Below are 17,973 nucleotides of genomic sequence, written 5' to 3' on the forward strand. Positions count from 1 at the left end.
AGCCAGTGAAGCAGGGAATCAAGTTTTCCATTATTTTAATAGCTAGTCCTTAGCAGTTAAGGAATACTAATAAACCTTTTTATTAATTAAATTAATTATATACAAAGTTCAAGCACAACACATGACAAGCATGAGCAGGCGTTGATTCCAACGAAGCCAGTTTGGCTTATAAATTGAGGTTTCCATGATACCCTAAATTCATCATAATACATTATCTTCTTCATCTATTGGCTGTGTGAAAGAAAGCTCTCCAAGTAATTTCATCAATGGCCACCTTGGTTGCTCCTAATGAAATCTCTCCTCTTCAAGATGCTGAGGCTCTCCACAAGGCCTTCAAAGGTATATAATAACATCTAATTTCTCAGTAAATTAAACCTTGACTATTTTTACTCAAATTGTTCAGGATCTAGTGCTACCAACTATTCAAAATGAACCAGCCGATTCAACTAGAAAATCGGTGAACTAACCAATGATCCCATTTGGTTTTAGTATCTAGTCCAATGTTTTGTTCCTTATTATAAAATGGATCTCATATTTGAGACAAGAGGAGTAAGTTACACGTCATGAGTTTGATCCCACTTATGCCTCTTGCTGCATTCCCCTCAAAAAAGAAGAAGAAGTGTTCCTGAGCTGTAGTTTAATACTAAAAGCCATCCGAATTGAAGTCGGGTTGGGTTGCAAATAAAAGGAACTATTTAAAACAAATTTTAAACTCAATACCTGACATCTTTAGTGACACGAAATCGCTTTTATCATTAGAGGAGAAGATTAATTGTGCTTAGGTTTGATTCATTTTTGTAGGATGGGGCACTGATGAGAAGGCAGTAATAACAATATTGGGTCACAGAAACTCTTCTCAAATTCAGCTAATCAAACAAGCTTATGAAGAAGTTTACGAAGAGAATTTCATCAAACGCCTTGAGTCTGAGCTCTCTGGTGACTTTGAGGTATATATAGCTTCTTATAACTTTGTTCAAAGTAGTTCTATTTTCTTTCATGATATTACTGATGTCTATTAACTTTCGGGCAAAAATAATATGCAGAGAGCAGTGTATCGATGGGTGTTGGAACCAACAGATCGAGATGCAGTGTTGGCGAATGTGGCCATTAGGAGCAGCAAGAATGTTGATTATAACGTCATTGTGGAAATCGCTTGTGTTTATTCATCTGAAGAACTCTTGGCGGTGAGACGAGCCTATCAATATCGTAATAAGCATTCTCTGGAAGAAGATGTGGCTGCCAATACCTCTGGTTGTCTTCGTCAGGCAAGTTTTGTTTAACACTAGCTCTTCTATTAAGGGTGTGTTTGGATAGAAACCAAACCTTGGTTTCAGAAGTGCTTTTACGGATTACGAAGTAAATATGTGGAGGAGATTATCTCGTTTTGCGGAAAAGTGCTTCTGAAACCACGGTTTAGAGATACCCAAACAGGCCCTAAGGATTAGAGCTGATAAAACACTAATTAGTAGGGCTATGTATCAATATTGTAGGCAGGATGTTCTACCTTGTTCATCAGGCTTTTCATGTATATAGGTTTGTGAAAGTTGGTATATACTGCCCCTGGTCCTAATTATAAAACCTTGGTTATAGTTTATAAACGAGATTTCATAATTAGGACCAGAGATAATGTATAAGGGGCTAATAATATCTCCTAAATTTACGTGGGTGAAGCAAAAAACATAGAAATAACTTTTCTAACCAACTAATCTGAGCCATGTAGAGCCGTATATAAATAAGTTTTGCTATTAATGCACATCCTTAGGACTCACATACGAGAGATTACTGGTCAAGTTAGAAGAGCCTTGATGTGCTAAGTATTACTCATTAGTTATAGAGAGAAAGATTATAAAGTCTTAAAACAAAAAATAGAATCACTGAAAAGTCTCTAAACAATGAAAGTCTCTAAACAATGGAGCAACACACAGTGATAACAGATTCATGTAGCTCAAATGTCGTTGGAAGTTTTTGATAATTACATTCTTTTCTTGAGATTTCATAGTAATTCTCCTTTAGTTATATATAAATATATATGTATATATATGTATATGTGTTGCTAATTAAAAGGATGAGTAAATAGTGACGTTGGTTGATGGTTTTGAGCAGCTTTTGGTGGGGTTGGTGAGCTCGTACAGGTATGAAGGGGATGAGATAAATGCGAGGTTGGCACAAACAGAGGCTAATATTCTTCATGATGCTCTCAAAAGCAAGAATGGCAATTACGAAGAAGTCATAAGGATTCTTACTACAAGAAGCAAGACTCAACTTGTTGCAACTTTCAATCGCTACAGAGATGATCATGCAACTTCCATCACTAAGGTCTAACAATTAATTTTCATTCATTATATTATATCCATATGCATCAAATTAAACCATTAACATTAAGAACAACCCTTAATTACTATTGAAACTTTTCATTTACATTCATGTATAATAATTATTTCTCATTCTGCTGTTTTGGGGCAGAAATTGCTGGATGGTGCATCTGATGATTTCCTGAGGGCAGTGCACACTGCCATTCGTTGCATCAATGACCATAAGAAGTACTATGAAAAGGTATAATTTAATTAATAATTAACATTACTTCTGTAACAAGTTCAAACTCATAACATTCCAATATACGACAATAAAGTGATATATGAGTATAAATATTTAGAAGAAATTTGTTATGAGATCTATGTCAAGAAATCGGGTTTATAAGTTCAAGAAGCTCTCCTACCTTACATGTAAACAAAGTAATCTTTTGAGATGAATTCAGCTTTAACCTAATTCTATTGAACAACATAAATATACATAGACATCTTTAATTAATTTGTATCCAACGGACACTACGATTTTTCTTACCCTGAAAATTAAATTTGTGATTATTTATAGGTTATGAGGAATGCGATTAAAAGGATAGGGAATAATTATGAGGATGCACTGACTCGTGTGATCGTGACAAGAGCTGAGAAGGATTTGCAGGAGATTAAGGATCTTTATTACAAGAGAAACAGTGAGAATCTGGAGCATTCTGTGGCCAAGGAACTTTCTGGAGATTACAAGAAGTTTCTCCTCACTCTTCTGGGAAATTAAGATTAATTAAGCAGTTCAATTCTCTAATTAGGATGAGGGAGTTTATATGTGATGAACATTCTTATTGATCCATTTAGTTCATATTGGTCTATGTGGTCGTCTCATGTTTCCCTTTTCATTCGAGTCTGTTTCTGGCTTTTTTAACTTCTTGCATGTGACAATGATGAGGGGCGGTCTCATGTTTCCTCCTCATTTGAATAATGATTAACTGCTTCGTTCTAAACTATAATTCTTTATGTGTGTGTGTGTGTAACCCAAAAATCCCATTCAATGTGATATCTCACAATGAGTATTCCTCATAAGCGCATTGAAATAAGTTTAAGGATATAAACTTTTCAAAGAATAGATACAAACTTTGATTTGAAGCTTAAAAAAATAGAGCTTTTAATTTACAAATAGATGAGACAATAATAATGAATGCATTTAATAAGTAATGTACTCCATCCTATCCACAATATAAATTGCTTCTTGCAGAATAGCTTGGCAAAATATCGGTGATTTGAAGAGTAATTAATGTTTATTTCTTAATTTTATCCCCGTAATTAATGCTTAAATGTAATTCTTTGTATTTTTCTCTCCTTTACAACCTTATTTAATATGAGTAATTTGTCAATTTGAAATATATTTAATAAATTAACTACCATTTTTTTTTATATTGATGAATTGGTTTAAAATGATTTATATTGTGGAACAGAAGGAGGAGATGCTCTCTCCTAGGATCAAGCCATGAAAACAAGTTTTATTTGTTTTTCCTACAGGAAGAATATGCTATTAACAAAAACAAAAGCAAAAAATTGCTCTTAATTTTTTTTCTTTACCAGCGAAAAAATGGCTCTTACTGATCTATATAGGGGGGGAATCAAAGGGGAGAGAGAAAAAGAAGGTGGGTTATCACCATCTGTGTCCAATTTAGGTCAAAGCCCAATAGTCTTCAGGATGTTACTGGGCTATTATACCAACCTAAATGAACTTAATTAATGCCTAACACCGGATATTAGATAAGACAAACAATAATGAAATTTATTGGATATTCAATAAAAAATTATATGACGACGTTTTGACATTTTGTCTTAATTAAAAATTTTGAAAACATATTTGATATGTGAGTCGTGATCAATATGCTCTTTTGATTCTATTTATAAGACATTTCCAACATATTTCACCCAAACTAAGAAAAATATTAAACTGTATTAACTCTTTATTAAAATATAACAATTTTCTAATTTTATCCCTAATTAATATAAACACCTTTTTAAAAAAATAACTATCTCAATTATAATAAATGAAGGATAATATAGTATATTTATGGTAAAAATTTAATGAAGTGATTCATAAATATGACAAAAAAAAATATTCTCTTTCTACCCAGAGGAGTAAATAACTTTCAACTATTTCACACACGTATTAAAAGGTAAATTGGATTATTGAAATTGTCACTGTGGATTAAAATCAACTTATCTCAATTGATTTTACTGCATCATTTATTTTTAGAATACAATTAATAATAAAGACGCTCATGGACGGCAAAAGGAGGGGGGGAAAAAACATTCATGAAAACATCATTTAATGCTATTAACTTTTTTTTTATGAGAATGCTATTAAATTTTTTTATAAAGTGACTTGTATTTAAGTTTAGAAGGATCATAACAACATTGCTTGAATACAATTAAGATCATCAATAAAACTGTTATAAATATGCGTATATAATCAATTGCATTTTTGAAGAATTAACAATAAAATGCTTTGGTAATCTAATACTACATTCAATTCTTAAGAGCTAATTTGATTTTCAATTTGCTCCTAAATATAATACCATAATCAATTTTATCTCTTATATTTATTTTTATTTTTTTAAAGATAGTCTTTGTACATAGTAGTTGCACATGTTAAAAGTTCTATTAAATGATAATTCTAATTAATGCATATTATTAGCAAAAATATTTTAAGAAAGACAATATAGATTTATTACAATTAACTAATTTAATAAACTTTCTTAATTTACTAAAATTAGTCAAATACCTCTTATATTAAGAACAAAAGCTATAAAAAAAAGTTTGCCTTCGTTGTTAATCAATATTATTGTCTTGAAATTGGATTTTTTCCATGCTCTCTTTGATTTAATTTGAATTGCTTCACGTAAAATTTTTTTTTTACCATGGCTTCACATACAATATTGATATTATAGTAATAATAAATAATTAATAGATTAGTTAATCCTTTTTATGAGGATAATTACTAAATCCCTAGCCTGCATCTAGAAGCATTAACATATAAGGATCATATGATCTTGCACCTCATGGTAATCATCGAAAAAAAAAAAGTTGGCAAAAACATCACCCAACCAAAATGGAGATGGATGAGGACAACAATATTAAAACAAGTTAAACCACCAAATCCGATAAGTGTCATCACTAAGCTTATAAATGCCAAAGAGTGGTTAACCTGAACACTATGATTGTTGCTTTTTAATTTCTTTTGGGTTTCACTATGATCGTTATTTTTGAGGAATCAATAAGTTTAAATTAATTTTTTGAATTTAAAATTTTACTAATTTTTAAATAAAATTAAATGGAAAAAAAGTGATAACAACTCTCAAATATTATAATTACCACACACGGTTTACCATCAGAATTGAAGAAAAACACATTATATGTTCCGAGAGTAAAATTTTAAATATTTTTTTCACTACAAGATTTAAAAAAATTTGCAAATTTTAATTTTAATTTTGATTTTTTAAACAAAGCTAAAATATTTAAGTTCTTTTAATATAATTTTTTTGTTTGAGTTTTTTGAAAAAAAATAATTTATGCATGGCGTTTACCATGTAGCTTTACACTGAAGGAAAATTTCCATGAGATAATCTTTGTGTCGTTGGATCTCGCTTTAGGTAATGACAACAAAGATGTCATTATCTCGCCTATCCTACAATATTAAATAAGTATTACCTTCGGTTCTTAATATAAGATTTTGTTTGACTTTTATTTTAGTCTTAGATATAAACCCCAATCCACTTTGTCTCTTATATTTATGTATTTTTTTCAAGGTAGTCTTTCTAACAATGGTAGTTATCGTCAATACACTTGATTAGTAAGGATATTTTAGGAAAGACAGCACCTATTTATTACAAATAACTAATTTAACTTCTTTTCTTAATCTTCTCAAATTAGTCAACTAGTTTTTATAATTAAGACCGGAGGTAGTATTTAATTTAAGTGTTAATTTAGGAAATCAGTTTTAATGCTTATATACACATCACTGTGGTGACTTCTAAATAAACAAAGTATTTTTAAAAAAAATTTATAGTTAAGAGATTACGTTTATTTTGAATTATGTATATATTAATAAAAAATTTTAAACATAAAAAAATTAAATCTCAAATCTCAACTATTCATATTAAATTTGAATGGTTGATATTTGATGAGTATCATGATACTTATCACTGTAATGAGCAGTGAAACTAATTCTATTAATTCAAAAAGGTAATCTTTTGGGACTTTAAAAATTCAGATAACCTTTTGATATTTTAAACATCTAACTATCATTTTTCTAGAATCTTTTCTTAAAATTGAAGTCTGTTTTAAACATAAACTCTCATTTTTACATTCCATATTAATTTTTTTTGGGGGGAGCTCCAATTAAATTCAGTCGAAATATCTGATTATAAATTAAAGCATACATTTTGAATAAATTTCTAATTAGGACATGAGACCTAATTAAGAATTTTTAAATATCTTTAAATAATCAAAATACTCCTTTTTAAATAAAATAAAATCTGAATCCAAATTAAGGAATATATTTTTAATAAATTTGTAATTAGGAGATGAGACCTAATTAGAAATTTTTAAATATTTTTAAATGATGAAAACGCTCCTCTTTAAATAAAAATTAAAATTGATCATTTTATCCCTCCTAAGTGATTCATTATCTCTTATTATTTATATTTATACAAAAAAACATATAAGTGATTTTTAAATTTTGTATATATAACTAAAACCTTCAAAATATTTTAATAAAACATTTTAAATTGCAATATAAATAGTTTTTAAATAAATATTTTTTATTTTCACGTTATAAATATTTATTTTAAAATTTTAAAATATTTTAATCACAATAAATATTTAATATTAAGTTGTTATAATCTTCGTTTTCGGTTGAATCCAACATTGATAATACATAAAATAAACATAGATGATAAGAACAAAGAATAAAAAATATTTATTTAAAGGCTAAAGGCTACTTATATTTTTAATTTAACATTTTTTTATTAAAATATTTTTAATGCTTTTAGTTATATATGCAAATTTTAAACATTGAAAATTACTTATTATATTTTTTCTCTTAAAAGATAAACATAAAAAATAAGGACTGACTTGGGAGGGGTAAAGTAATCAATTTTTCTTTTTAACTAAAGAAGTGCATTCTAGTTATTTAACAACATTAAAAAGTTTCTAATTAGGCCTCAAAATCTAATTAAGAATTTGTTAAAAATGTAGATCTGAATCTGGTTTTAGGTATTTTGGTTGGATTTATTTGAAATTCTCCCTATTTTTTTTTTCATAATTTTCCTATTTATTGGAACATTTTTATCTCAAGATATTAAACTTTAGTCGTTAAATGCTATATGCATTTTTTGAAAAAATATCATACCAAATTCTATATATATTAATTATAATTAATTAATTTACCTAGCTACTTTTTTTGTAATTTTTCAAATTACAAGTTAAGAGAAGTTTATATTTAGGACAAGAAAGAGTACCATCTAAAATAAAATATTACTTGTAAAGCCAAATCGGTCGACATTAACAATGAATCCAGCTCATTGGAACTTCCCAATGTCAGTTTTTTCAGTGTGTGTGTGCGCGTATGCATACCTTGTCTTGTTTTATATTTCGAGCATTATATCACATCATTTTAATTATCACTATCTGTTGAGATGAATTTAGGGTTGTAAAAAAATATGGAGATGAATTTAGGACAAAATGTAATGCTTTGTCCGAGATGAATTGACAAAGGGATGAAACTTTATGGGGAAAAAATAGAGAATTAAAGCGGAAGGGGAAAATCCCTTTTTTTCCCCAATTTTGGGAAGTTATATGTTATAATTGGAAAAAAAATTAACAAAAGGAAAGAATATCAATATTTTAATATTTGAGAAAAAAAAGCATATGAATAATTAAAAAAAAAAAACTGGAACTCATAACTCGATTACCATTAATTCCTCATCATCCCCTTACTGATATTGGATATTCCAGTCAGGACCCTTTTTCTCCCCTTTAATTTAATTAGATGTTACTCCCTCCGGTTCAAAATGTAAGCTAAACTTTATCCATTGTGTTTATCAAAAAATTAGTTAAAATCATTTTAAAACAATAAATATGTAAGCTATGTATAAATTTATTAATAGAGTGGATATTGATTATATATTAATATATTAATTTTGGACATTGTGGATTGGGATAAAACCACATTCCAGCTGTGGTTTGCATAATTACTAATTTGTCATGCCCACTGTTTTCACGATTTCTAATTTTGGCTTTTTAACCTTTTTTTCATCTAAGCTGTGGCAATTTATAAAGTAGTGATCCTTTTAAAAATAGTATTTACCAAATTAGAATAAAAAAAATTTCACAAAAATTAGGAAAAAGAATAAATAATGACTTTCTCAATAAACCAAAATCAAACACGAAAAGATTTTCATATCCAGAACTGGGCAATATGTATTAGTTAGAATTTGCGCTATCCCTATAACTTTTTACCATTGAATATATTACTTTTTTAAATTTCTGGTAGAAAGTACTTTTGTATTTAAATTAAGGGAATCAAAAATAGAAACTAAAATCTTAACATTCCATTTCTGCATACTATTAAATAAAAATTTTTGAATTAGCAATCCTTGGATATATTTATTATTATTTTGTTGGGCAATTGTGCGAAAATATAAAAGTTTGACAATGCTTCTTGATTTAAATTGAAATTAAAGTTCTAGGTAAGAGTAAAGATCTAGATCTGAGGCAGTAAATATCATTTCCAATTATGTATCCTTTACTGAATCGAATTCTAATATTAAAATTTGTTACCTTATTTTATTCACCCAGACCTACCCCTTTTTTTATTATATATAGAAGGCCTTTAAAGCACATTGTAGTCATCAAATCAAAGGCAGTTGTATTAGGAGCAAGCACTGAAAATCATGGCCACTCTTATTGCCCCTACCGACCATTCTCCCCAAGAAGATGCTGAAGCTCTTCGAAAAGCTGTCAAAGGTACCAAAATCAGTCCTTCAACATCCAATTTTATTTGTCTTTTGCTTCTGAATCTCCTTCTTCTTCAAAGTTTAATGTTCATGATCCATCAAACATGTCATATCCTTCATGGTTCATGTAGAGATATGCATATGTCCCCCCCCCCCCGCGGGTAGCTATCATCTATCACCGGGTATTAATATAACGATCTAGATTTGATCCTAAATAGGGGATATATAGCTTTCCCAACTTTTTACAATCCACCCAAATACTATCGATATATAAGTCATACGTATTTTTCATATTAAAACCCAACTTGAACCAACCAGTTAAATTAGTGAATTGGTGACTCAGTTTTCTGGTTGCTCCAATCAAGAGTTTTGGACAGATTAATTGAGTTATATTTCCTTCTTGATGAGTTTGAAATGATGTTCTGAGTAGGAAAAAAAAGTTGTTCCTTAAATTTGTGTTTTGATAACTCTATTTTGTTGAACTACCTATAGTTTATATATGAATAAATCAGTCAAGAATTTTGGAGAGATAAACTAAATTGGATTTTATGAGTTTTTTTTTTCTCGTCTTGACGAGTCTAAAACGATGTTGTTTTGAGTTTTTAAAATAAAAAAAAAAACAGCAACTTGTCACATTGAATGGCCTCTTCTGATTTAAATCTTGCCTTTTTTCAGAGATACATATATATAATCATTTTTTGCACATTTTAATTAAAGTTATATATATATATATATTTTACCAGCAAGTTTATATTATTTTAATCGTTCCTTGAATGTTTAATGACCTGTTCATCAGTTTTTTCAACATCCTTGAGCTTTTGTTATATATGAAAATGGTGCAGGATGGGGGACTAATGAGAAGGGGATTATAGCAATATTGGCTCATAGAAATGCTTATCAGAGACAACAAATCAGAGAAGCATACCACCAACTTTACCAAGAAGATCTCCTCAAACGCCTCGAATCGGAGCTCTCAGGCCACTTCGAGGTCTTTTCTCTATATGGCTTGTTTGGACCATTTGTTTAGTTTTTGATGATTAATTCCCTGTGATATATACACACAAACACGAGAACTAGTTGATTTGATTTGGTTGGAATGGAATGATCAGAAAGCTGTGTATCGGTGGATATTGGAACCAGCAGATAGAGAAGCAGTTCTGTGCAACGTGGCTTTGAAGAAACACAAGAATGTGGATTACAACGTCATTGTGGAAATCGCTTCTGTCCATTCGCCTGAAGAACTGTTGGTGGTGAGGAGAGCCTATCACAGTCGCTACAAGGCTTCCTTGGAGGAAGACGTTGCTGCTTATACCTCTGGCCATCTCCGGCAGGCAAGCGTACTTCTTCTTGCAGGCTTTTAAAACATTGATTATTAATCATCATGATCTCACCATACCAAGCCATTACTTTTTTACAGAAGTAAAAATTAAACTCTTGAAACGACACTAAAGATTATAATTAATTCTTTGATGGGGAGAATATCATACCACAAGTATCATGCTATTACCTGCATTACTTCTTATGAGAGCTAGATAACTATCTTTTGAATATTGAAAAAATTAGTTATGTTGGCCATTTGTCACAGATATATGTGTTGGTCTCTCTAAATTATCCTCTTCAATCATGTGCAATGGATTATTAGAATTATTCATTGGTAGGAACCTCTTACAATAAATAGGGATGTTTTGGAAAAATATGAGAAACAAAGAGAATTAAATTCTTATATTTATGACTTTGATCAAAAAAAATTCTTATATTTATGACCAAATTTAATCTCCCAATTAGCTCTTATTGTAGGGACCAGAGGTAGTATTGAAAACTAACCTGGGTTAGCTGCTTTTCACCAATTTGATCAAAAGTTTTGAACAGGTCAACCTAATTGGATTTTATATTTCTTTTATGGGAGAATTGCAATGAACTCTTAAGTGAGGAACATAATAACTAAAAAGTTTTAGTAACAAATAACTTGTAATAACAAGTTACCAGAATAGTAAATGATAATTGCTCATTGTCATTAAGACTTATTAGGAATTATTTTTTTTCTCTTAGAATCTCCTTATAATTCTCCCTTCTTTTATCTCATTGCCGAGTCTGAGAATACCTTATTTTGAATTAAAAACATTAGTTTCGCATATTCGTGCTTTAATAACTTTATTTTGTTGAATTTTGTGTGATCTATGTATGTAATGTTTCATTTACTTGTGGATTTATGTCTTTGTTTATTTAAACATTACTCATTTAAAAGTTGTATATGAATATTTTTGCATATATTAAATACATTACATTATTTTAATTATACTTGGGTTAATCTTAGCTTAACCATGGTCACGCTACTGATCCTTGACCACTGTTTTAATTGGATTAGTGAAGGATATGATTTTTCAAACATTTGCATGTGCGGACAAGTATTATTCTCCCCTACTTTTATCTATCCTTGAATGCTTGTTTCCTCACATATACTAAGAAATGCAAATAATGTTAGAATTCCTTCTACCTTTCCTAATATGCATTTATTAGATGTAGTTTATTTTATTTGATTAAGAGTTAATAATTGTGCTTAATACAAAGTAAAAATATAATTTAAAACAAAAAAGAATAGCAGTGACCTTTGGTCTGACCCAATTTTACTAAACATCATATAATTGTATAAAAAAGCATTTTTTTAATTGTAGTACAATACTACTAAAACATAATTAATATAAAAATGAAAAACGAGCACAAGAAACTTTATGAATAATATTAAAATTCAAATAAGTAGTGTGCGTGTGTTTGGTGCAGCTATTGGTGGGGTTGGTGAGTTCGTTTAGGTATGGAGGAGATGAGATAAATGCAAAAATGGCACAAAGTGAAGCTGAAATTCTTCATGACGCCATCAAAAACAACAAAGCCAATTATGAAGAAGCCATAAGGATCCTTACCACAAGAAGCAAAACTCAACTTGTTGCCACTTTTAATCGCTACAGAGACCTCCATGGCACTTCCATCACCAAGGTGCGCATCATAAATACTACTTCCTCCGATCCTTATCACAACCAATCTCTATATGTTCTATAATATAATATGTTTTGTTGAAAGTATTAATTTTTTAATCTAATTAACTAAACTCTCTTCTAACTGATGATGTTTATTGAGAATAATTTTGATGTTTTATAAGAAATAATTGATTTTATTAGACGATATATGTAAATCTGTTATTAGATGGTTCTAATAAGGACCTGAAGGAGTATTATTTACAAGTCATGTAGTTTATTCTCCAAATGATACAATTACAAAGGGAAATATGTATAGTTAGATGTTAAAACTTTTCTATTATCAATGACCAAACAATAAAACCAATTATAATAATTTATGTAATTCATTAATTGCTTATTTATTTTTAATATTAGAGTGTTTATATGTGATTTTTTTCTATTTATTTATTATTTCCATTCTCTCTCTCTCTATATATATATATATATATTTATATATCGCTGTAGAAACTGTTGGATGAAGCATCAGATGACTTCAGCAAGGCATTGCACACAGCAATTCGTTGCATCAATGATCCTCACAAGTACTATGAAAAGGTCAGATATGATTCTCACTTTTTTTTTTTTTTGATTGGTTTGAGATTGAAAAGTAAGAAAGTCCAATAAATTTAACAAAGTCAGCAAATAAATAATTTCGAAAAGTAAATAAAAACATAACACATGAATAAAACTACATTAAGAATAAATTTTCTGTGAAAATTAAAAACATGAATCATATATAATGTAGGCTCTGAGGAATGGAATCAAAAGGATTGGAAGTGATCATGAAGATGCAGTAACTCGTGTGGTGGTGACAAGAACTGAGAGAGACCTAAAGGACATCAAAGAGCTTTATTACAAGAGGAACAGTGTTCATCTTGAGCATGCTATCGCCAAAGAATACTCTGGCTGTAACATCCCATTTTTTTAATTTATGTTTTTTATTTGTTTGGGGACTTAGTACGGGTAGTGTTATATATATAAAAAATTATTATAAAATAAAAGAGAAGGAAAACAATATATTTAGATGTAAAGATTAAATAGAAAATAAGAATCTGAAATAATTAAAGAGAGCTATGTATAAATATTTAAAGATAAATAAAAGGAGGATAAAATATTTAAAAATATTATATTTAGGAAAGAATGGTTTAAATTTTAAATTACCATATCTGATAGGATTTTGATAATAATAAGAATAATAAGCAAGATCAGATGAGATATAGAAATATAAGATTATATTTAAAAAAAAAATTAATTTGAATTTTATAAGTTTTAGGGATATATTTTAGAAACCTAAAACCTACTCCTACTCCCATCTAATATCCTTATCAGCCGCCATACTCCCAAAAACCCTTCTCTTTTCTTACTTCTTCTAAATACATTCACGTTGCCACAAGCTCTGGACGGCTTTTGGGAGATCTCACGCAGGTGTGAACTTGCTCCTTCTCTTATTCTCTTTTATTGATTTCCTCTCTCCCATTGTCTTTCCCTCACGTCTCTCTTTCTTTTTTGTGTCTAATCATCCTTCCTCATGTCAGAAGCATCTCACGCACATGGTCACATATAGATACATATATTAGTAGGTAGAGGGGAGTGGTTACACACACACATGCCACACGTACACACACACGCACGAATTGGTAGGTACGGAGGAATAGGATGCACTTGAATAAACAAATTAAATAAATTTTTGATGGTGATATACTTGAATTAAAAGTAATAATGTCTAGATATGTTGTCAAAGTTTGAGTGAACTCTGTTATTTTAGTCTTCAGCATTTTCTTTGGTCTTGGATAATTTCTTTCTTCAACCCATAGTTATAGGTACCTACACAATATGAGACTGGTTTAATTTAGAATCTGAAGGCTTAAGAAATTCTAAGAAGACCGCAAGACTTTCATATAATTAGTTATCATAGTGAGCTAAATAAATTATAATGGAATATGAATCTAGAAGAAGCTGTACGTTTCCATGGGGTAATACTAAGGCTTTAGGATAGTTTTAAAGAAATTAGGTTTTAATAGTTCAAAACTGTATGTTAATATTATACATGTGATTTTTGTAGCCTCTTACGGAGAACATTGATTGTTGGAAAATTGCTATTTGAATCCTTGTAGCTAAAGGATAACAGGTAACGTGAATTCTATTCATCTTACTTACTGGTGACTCCTACGAGTTCCTTTCAAAGCATGAAAATTTATGAGGATGATTTGATTATCGTTTTACGAAAAGATTTATTAGGAATTATGGCAACCTTTTATAGATTTTAAATTAGCCTTGTGGGACTTTATTTTGTTGAAGAGGAAATTCTTGTTGGAACTTTAGGAGGTGGATGAGAGGACCATGTTTGCCATAGTGAGTGGTCCAACTTAGAATTATTTATTTACTATTTATCATTTATTATTTATTAATTATTATTTTTAGTTATCTGTGTTGGTTGTGGAAACTTATATGGTGCTGTGGCAAACCATACTGAATGAGCATGAAATTGTGAAATATCGTCTTGTGTGTTATAGTTGAGAATGTCATATATAAATTGAATAGCTATGGATGTGAATATGATAAATTACTATGAATTGTGATTGGATAATATTCTGGGGAGGAGATTGTGCAGAAGCATATGATATTGTGACCACGTGGTAGGCCGCCATATGGCGCTCTATGGCTGGCCCATATTACCAGGGCAGTAACCCTGGGCTTGCGACACTCCAGAGGTATCCCAGGGTAGTAACCCTTTCTGGAGGAACCCATGGCCCTTGTGTGCTCTGTCGACTTTGGCCGGTCCGCATCACACTTGTGGGAAGCTTGTGAGAGTCAGTTATGACGTGGGTAGCAATTAGCCCATGGGTTCAGTCGGCAGTTATAAGGAGGTTATAAGGTGGAACTGGAAATTTAATGTATTGTGATAATGTGACAACTATGCTGCATTTTATTTAGTTTGAATATTATGACCTAATGTGATCTTGAATGATATGTCTGTCTGCGTGCTATTCGTATGCTATTGGTAACTATTGATTTTGAACTGTTAGTCCTACTTGGCACCTCGTAAGGGTACTGGTAGGTAAGGTGGGTAGAATTTATGTTACTGAGACAGTGGTCTCATTCCGTTACTTCACCAATTTCAGGTGAGAGCAGCAGGGGAGATGCAGCGGGGAAGGCACTGTAAGCGTGAGGTCACTTACACTAGTGACTGCGCTTCGATTCTAGAATTTATGTTTGGTTTACGTTTAATTGCCACCTAGGAGCCATGATGTTCTTTAAACTGTTATTGGCTTATTTTAGACTTGTTATTACTACTAGAGTGTTTTGCTTCTTTAGCTATGGATATTTTTATTGATTGCTTTAGGGGCCTTAGACCCACAACTGAACATTGCGGCAATTGCATCTGAATAAGTAGGTCATTTAGTTATGCCTTTCTTGTGATTTATTTTATATCATGTCTATGTTAACCAGGTATGTTGGGGATTTAAATAACCATGTTAGGGGTTAAGCTTTTTTTTCTAACATGGTTAAGGTGAAGTAGTAAGTATGATATTTTTTATAACCATGATATGTGCTTGGGTATGGTATCTCTTTTTATATATCATGGTTATTTAGCGAACTAAAACAAAAGTTAAGATTCTTCTTTTATGTACCTTAGTAAACACACGCATGTGCTACTTGTATGTTTAAGTATGGCATAGCTTTATATTGGATATTACAATTTGGTATCAGAGCAGAGGTTCTGTGACCCGCTTTGACTATGTTGGATATTGCATCACATACATTTTAGGAGGGTGGCAATTAAACATGAATTAAGCATAACTTCCCCGCCGACTCCTCTTAGTTTTATTTGTGTTTTGTGTCTTTTCTGATGACTGTTAGGTTCTATCCTCAGGAAGGAAGGATGGTTAGAACAAGAAGAAATGAATCTTCCAATAACAATCCTGAGCAGTCCCAGGAACAACCTAACTCAGGGGAAAGGAACGTGTTCCTAGCTCAAATCGAAGCTTTAGTAGAAGAGACTGTGGCTAAAAGTTTGAAAAAGTTCCAGGAGGACCTGCTAGCTAAACAAAATCGTGAGATTCCTAGTGAAGGAATTCCAAGTGCCCCTAATGAGGAGCATCAAAGTGAGGGCCACTCCCAGTCAGGGAAGCGTACTGAACCAAGCCATAAACAGTATGAAGACATAGTGCAACTGCCTGCCCAAGAGAATAATTCCATTGAGAAAGTCTGGAAGAGCCTTCACCGCCATAATCCTCCTACCTTCAATGGGGATATGGATCCGATTGGGGCTGAAAATTGGGTTGAACGGATCGAGTCTATTTTTGAGGCCATTTCCTGCAGTCCTCAATTAATGGCCAAGGCAGCATCCATGCAACTAACTGAGCGGGCTAAGTCATGGTGGAAAAGTGTAAAGCCACGAGACGGCCGCCAAATGGCCTGGGATGAATTCAAGCAACGATTCTTAGACCACTACTTTCCACCAATGCTGAGACAGGATAAAGAAAATGAATTCTATGGTCTACAACAGGGTAGCATGCATGAAGATGACTATATCGCCAAGTTTATTGACCTATCCAAATACTTGTCCCACTTACAGGGGAGTAATCGAGAGGAGTGGATGGCGAGGCAGCTCAGAGACAGAGCCAAACCAACTCTAAGACAGTCACTGGCCCTGACCCCAATCACCACTTTTGAACAGATGTGTACTGACCTTCGGGTGATGGCTAGGAGGACCAGGGATGTAGAAGAAGCTCGATGCAAGGAAGCACAGGCACGTCATGCTGCCCACCCTGGACCTACCGGTGGGATACAAAAGAAAAACTTTCGAGGGCCATACATGAATGCCTCCTGGAGAACAGGTGGAAACAGGAGCCAGAGTCAGAGGAACCCTGGGCAACAGGGGTCTTTTCAAAGACAACAGGGATCAATGAACCAAGGCGGCAAGAATCAGAACTTCCGTCGAGAATCTGTGATGTCAGCACCCATGGTGAACAGACCATGTCCTCGGTGCAATAGGTATCATACAGGTGAATGTTGGAAGTGTTTCAATTGTCAAAAAGTGGGGCATCTCTCTCGACAGTGCCCTGAAGGACAAAATCCACCCAACAACAGATCCATCGTGCAGGGACGCGTGTTAGCTATGACTCGAGAGGAGGCTGGAGCATCTCCTAATCTCATTCGAGGTATGATTATTCTCCAAGGTCATGATATTGATGCCTTGTTTGATTCTGGTGCTACTCATTCATTTGTGTCTTTGGATTGCGTGAATAAACTAAATTTGTCTATGAGCCCTTTGCCTTATGATGTACGAGTATCTACTCCAGCTGGAGCGACAGTTAGGACAGGTCAAGCTTGCTTGAATCTACCTCTTAGGTTCCAGGATAAGGATACTACAGTTGATTTAGTCTGCCTGCCCTTGAAAGGAATTGACGTGATAATAGGAATGGACTGGTTGTCCTCTCATGGTGTTGTGTTAGATTGCAACAAGAAGACTGCTACATTCTCTGGGACTTCTTCACTCATCCTGCCACGAGGTGGGCCCATCTTATTGTCTGCTGCTCAGGTAGACCAGTGTATTCGACAAGGATGCCAAGCTTTTATGATTCTCTTCTCGATACAGGTTGATACGGAAGAGGGAATTGAAGATATAGAAGT

The 17,973-nt window shown here is 31.9% G+C and overlaps 2 protein-coding genes across 2 annotated transcripts; both read left to right on the plus strand.

Moving 5' to 3' along the window:
• Positions 1-229: 229 nt before the first annotated feature.
• LOC114744889 (annexin-like protein RJ4) lies at positions 230-3,301 on the plus strand. Its single transcript, XM_028933035.1, has 6 exons — positions 230-339; positions 802-947; positions 1,044-1,265; positions 2,104-2,316; positions 2,464-2,553; positions 2,872-3,301. Exons 1-6 carry the CDS (start codon positions 267-269, stop codon positions 3,070-3,072), a joined length of 945 nt encoding a protein of 314 aa, XP_028788868.1. The 5' UTR covers positions 230-266; the 3' UTR covers positions 3,073-3,301.
• A 5,949-nt stretch (positions 3,302-9,250) lies between these two features.
• LOC114744881 (annexin-like protein RJ4) lies at positions 9,251-15,823 on the plus strand. Its single transcript, XM_028933026.1, has 8 exons — positions 9,251-9,335; positions 10,168-10,313; positions 10,435-10,656; positions 12,104-12,316; positions 12,802-12,891; positions 13,082-13,244; positions 15,459-15,495; positions 15,787-15,823. The coding sequence occupies exons 1-8, from the start codon at positions 9,263-9,265 to the stop codon at positions 15,821-15,823; spliced, it is 981 nt and encodes a 326-aa protein (XP_028788859.1). The 5' UTR covers positions 9,251-9,262.
• Positions 15,824-17,973: the final 2,150 nt, after the last annotated feature.

The sequence above is a fragment of the Neltuma alba genome, unplaced genomic scaffold (genome assembly GCF_004799145.2).
Source record: "Neltuma alba isolate B1F8T4 unplaced genomic scaffold, ASM479914v2 tig00004468_pilon, whole genome shotgun sequence".
Classification (NCBI taxonomy): Eukaryota; Viridiplantae; Streptophyta; class Magnoliopsida; order Fabales; family Fabaceae; genus Neltuma; species Neltuma alba.

Excerpts from the sequence above, each read along its gene's own strand:
- LOC114744889 (XM_028933035.1), top strand. The coding sequence starts at position 267 with ATGGCCACCTTGGTTGCTCCTAATGAAATCTCTCCTCTTCAAGATGCT. Across the intron at positions 340-801 it reads TCTCCACAAGGCCTTCAAAG|GATGGGGCACTGATGAGAAG; the intron begins GTATATAATAAC and ends TCATTTTTGTAG. Across the intron at positions 948-1,043 it reads AGCTCTCTGGTGACTTTGAG|AGAGCAGTGTATCGATGGGT; the intron begins GTATATATAGCT and ends AATAATATGCAG.
- LOC114744881 (XM_028933026.1), top strand. The coding sequence starts at position 9,263 with ATGGCCACTCTTATTGCCCCTACCGACCATTCTCCCCAAGAAGATGCT. Across the intron at positions 12,892-13,081 it reads CTCACAAGTACTATGAAAAG|GCTCTGAGGAATGGAATCAA; the intron begins GTCAGATATGAT and ends TATATAATGTAG. Across the intron at positions 13,245-15,458 it reads CGCCAAAGAATACTCTGGCT|GTGAGAGCAGCAGGGGAGAT; the intron begins GTAACATCCCAT and ends CACCAATTTCAG.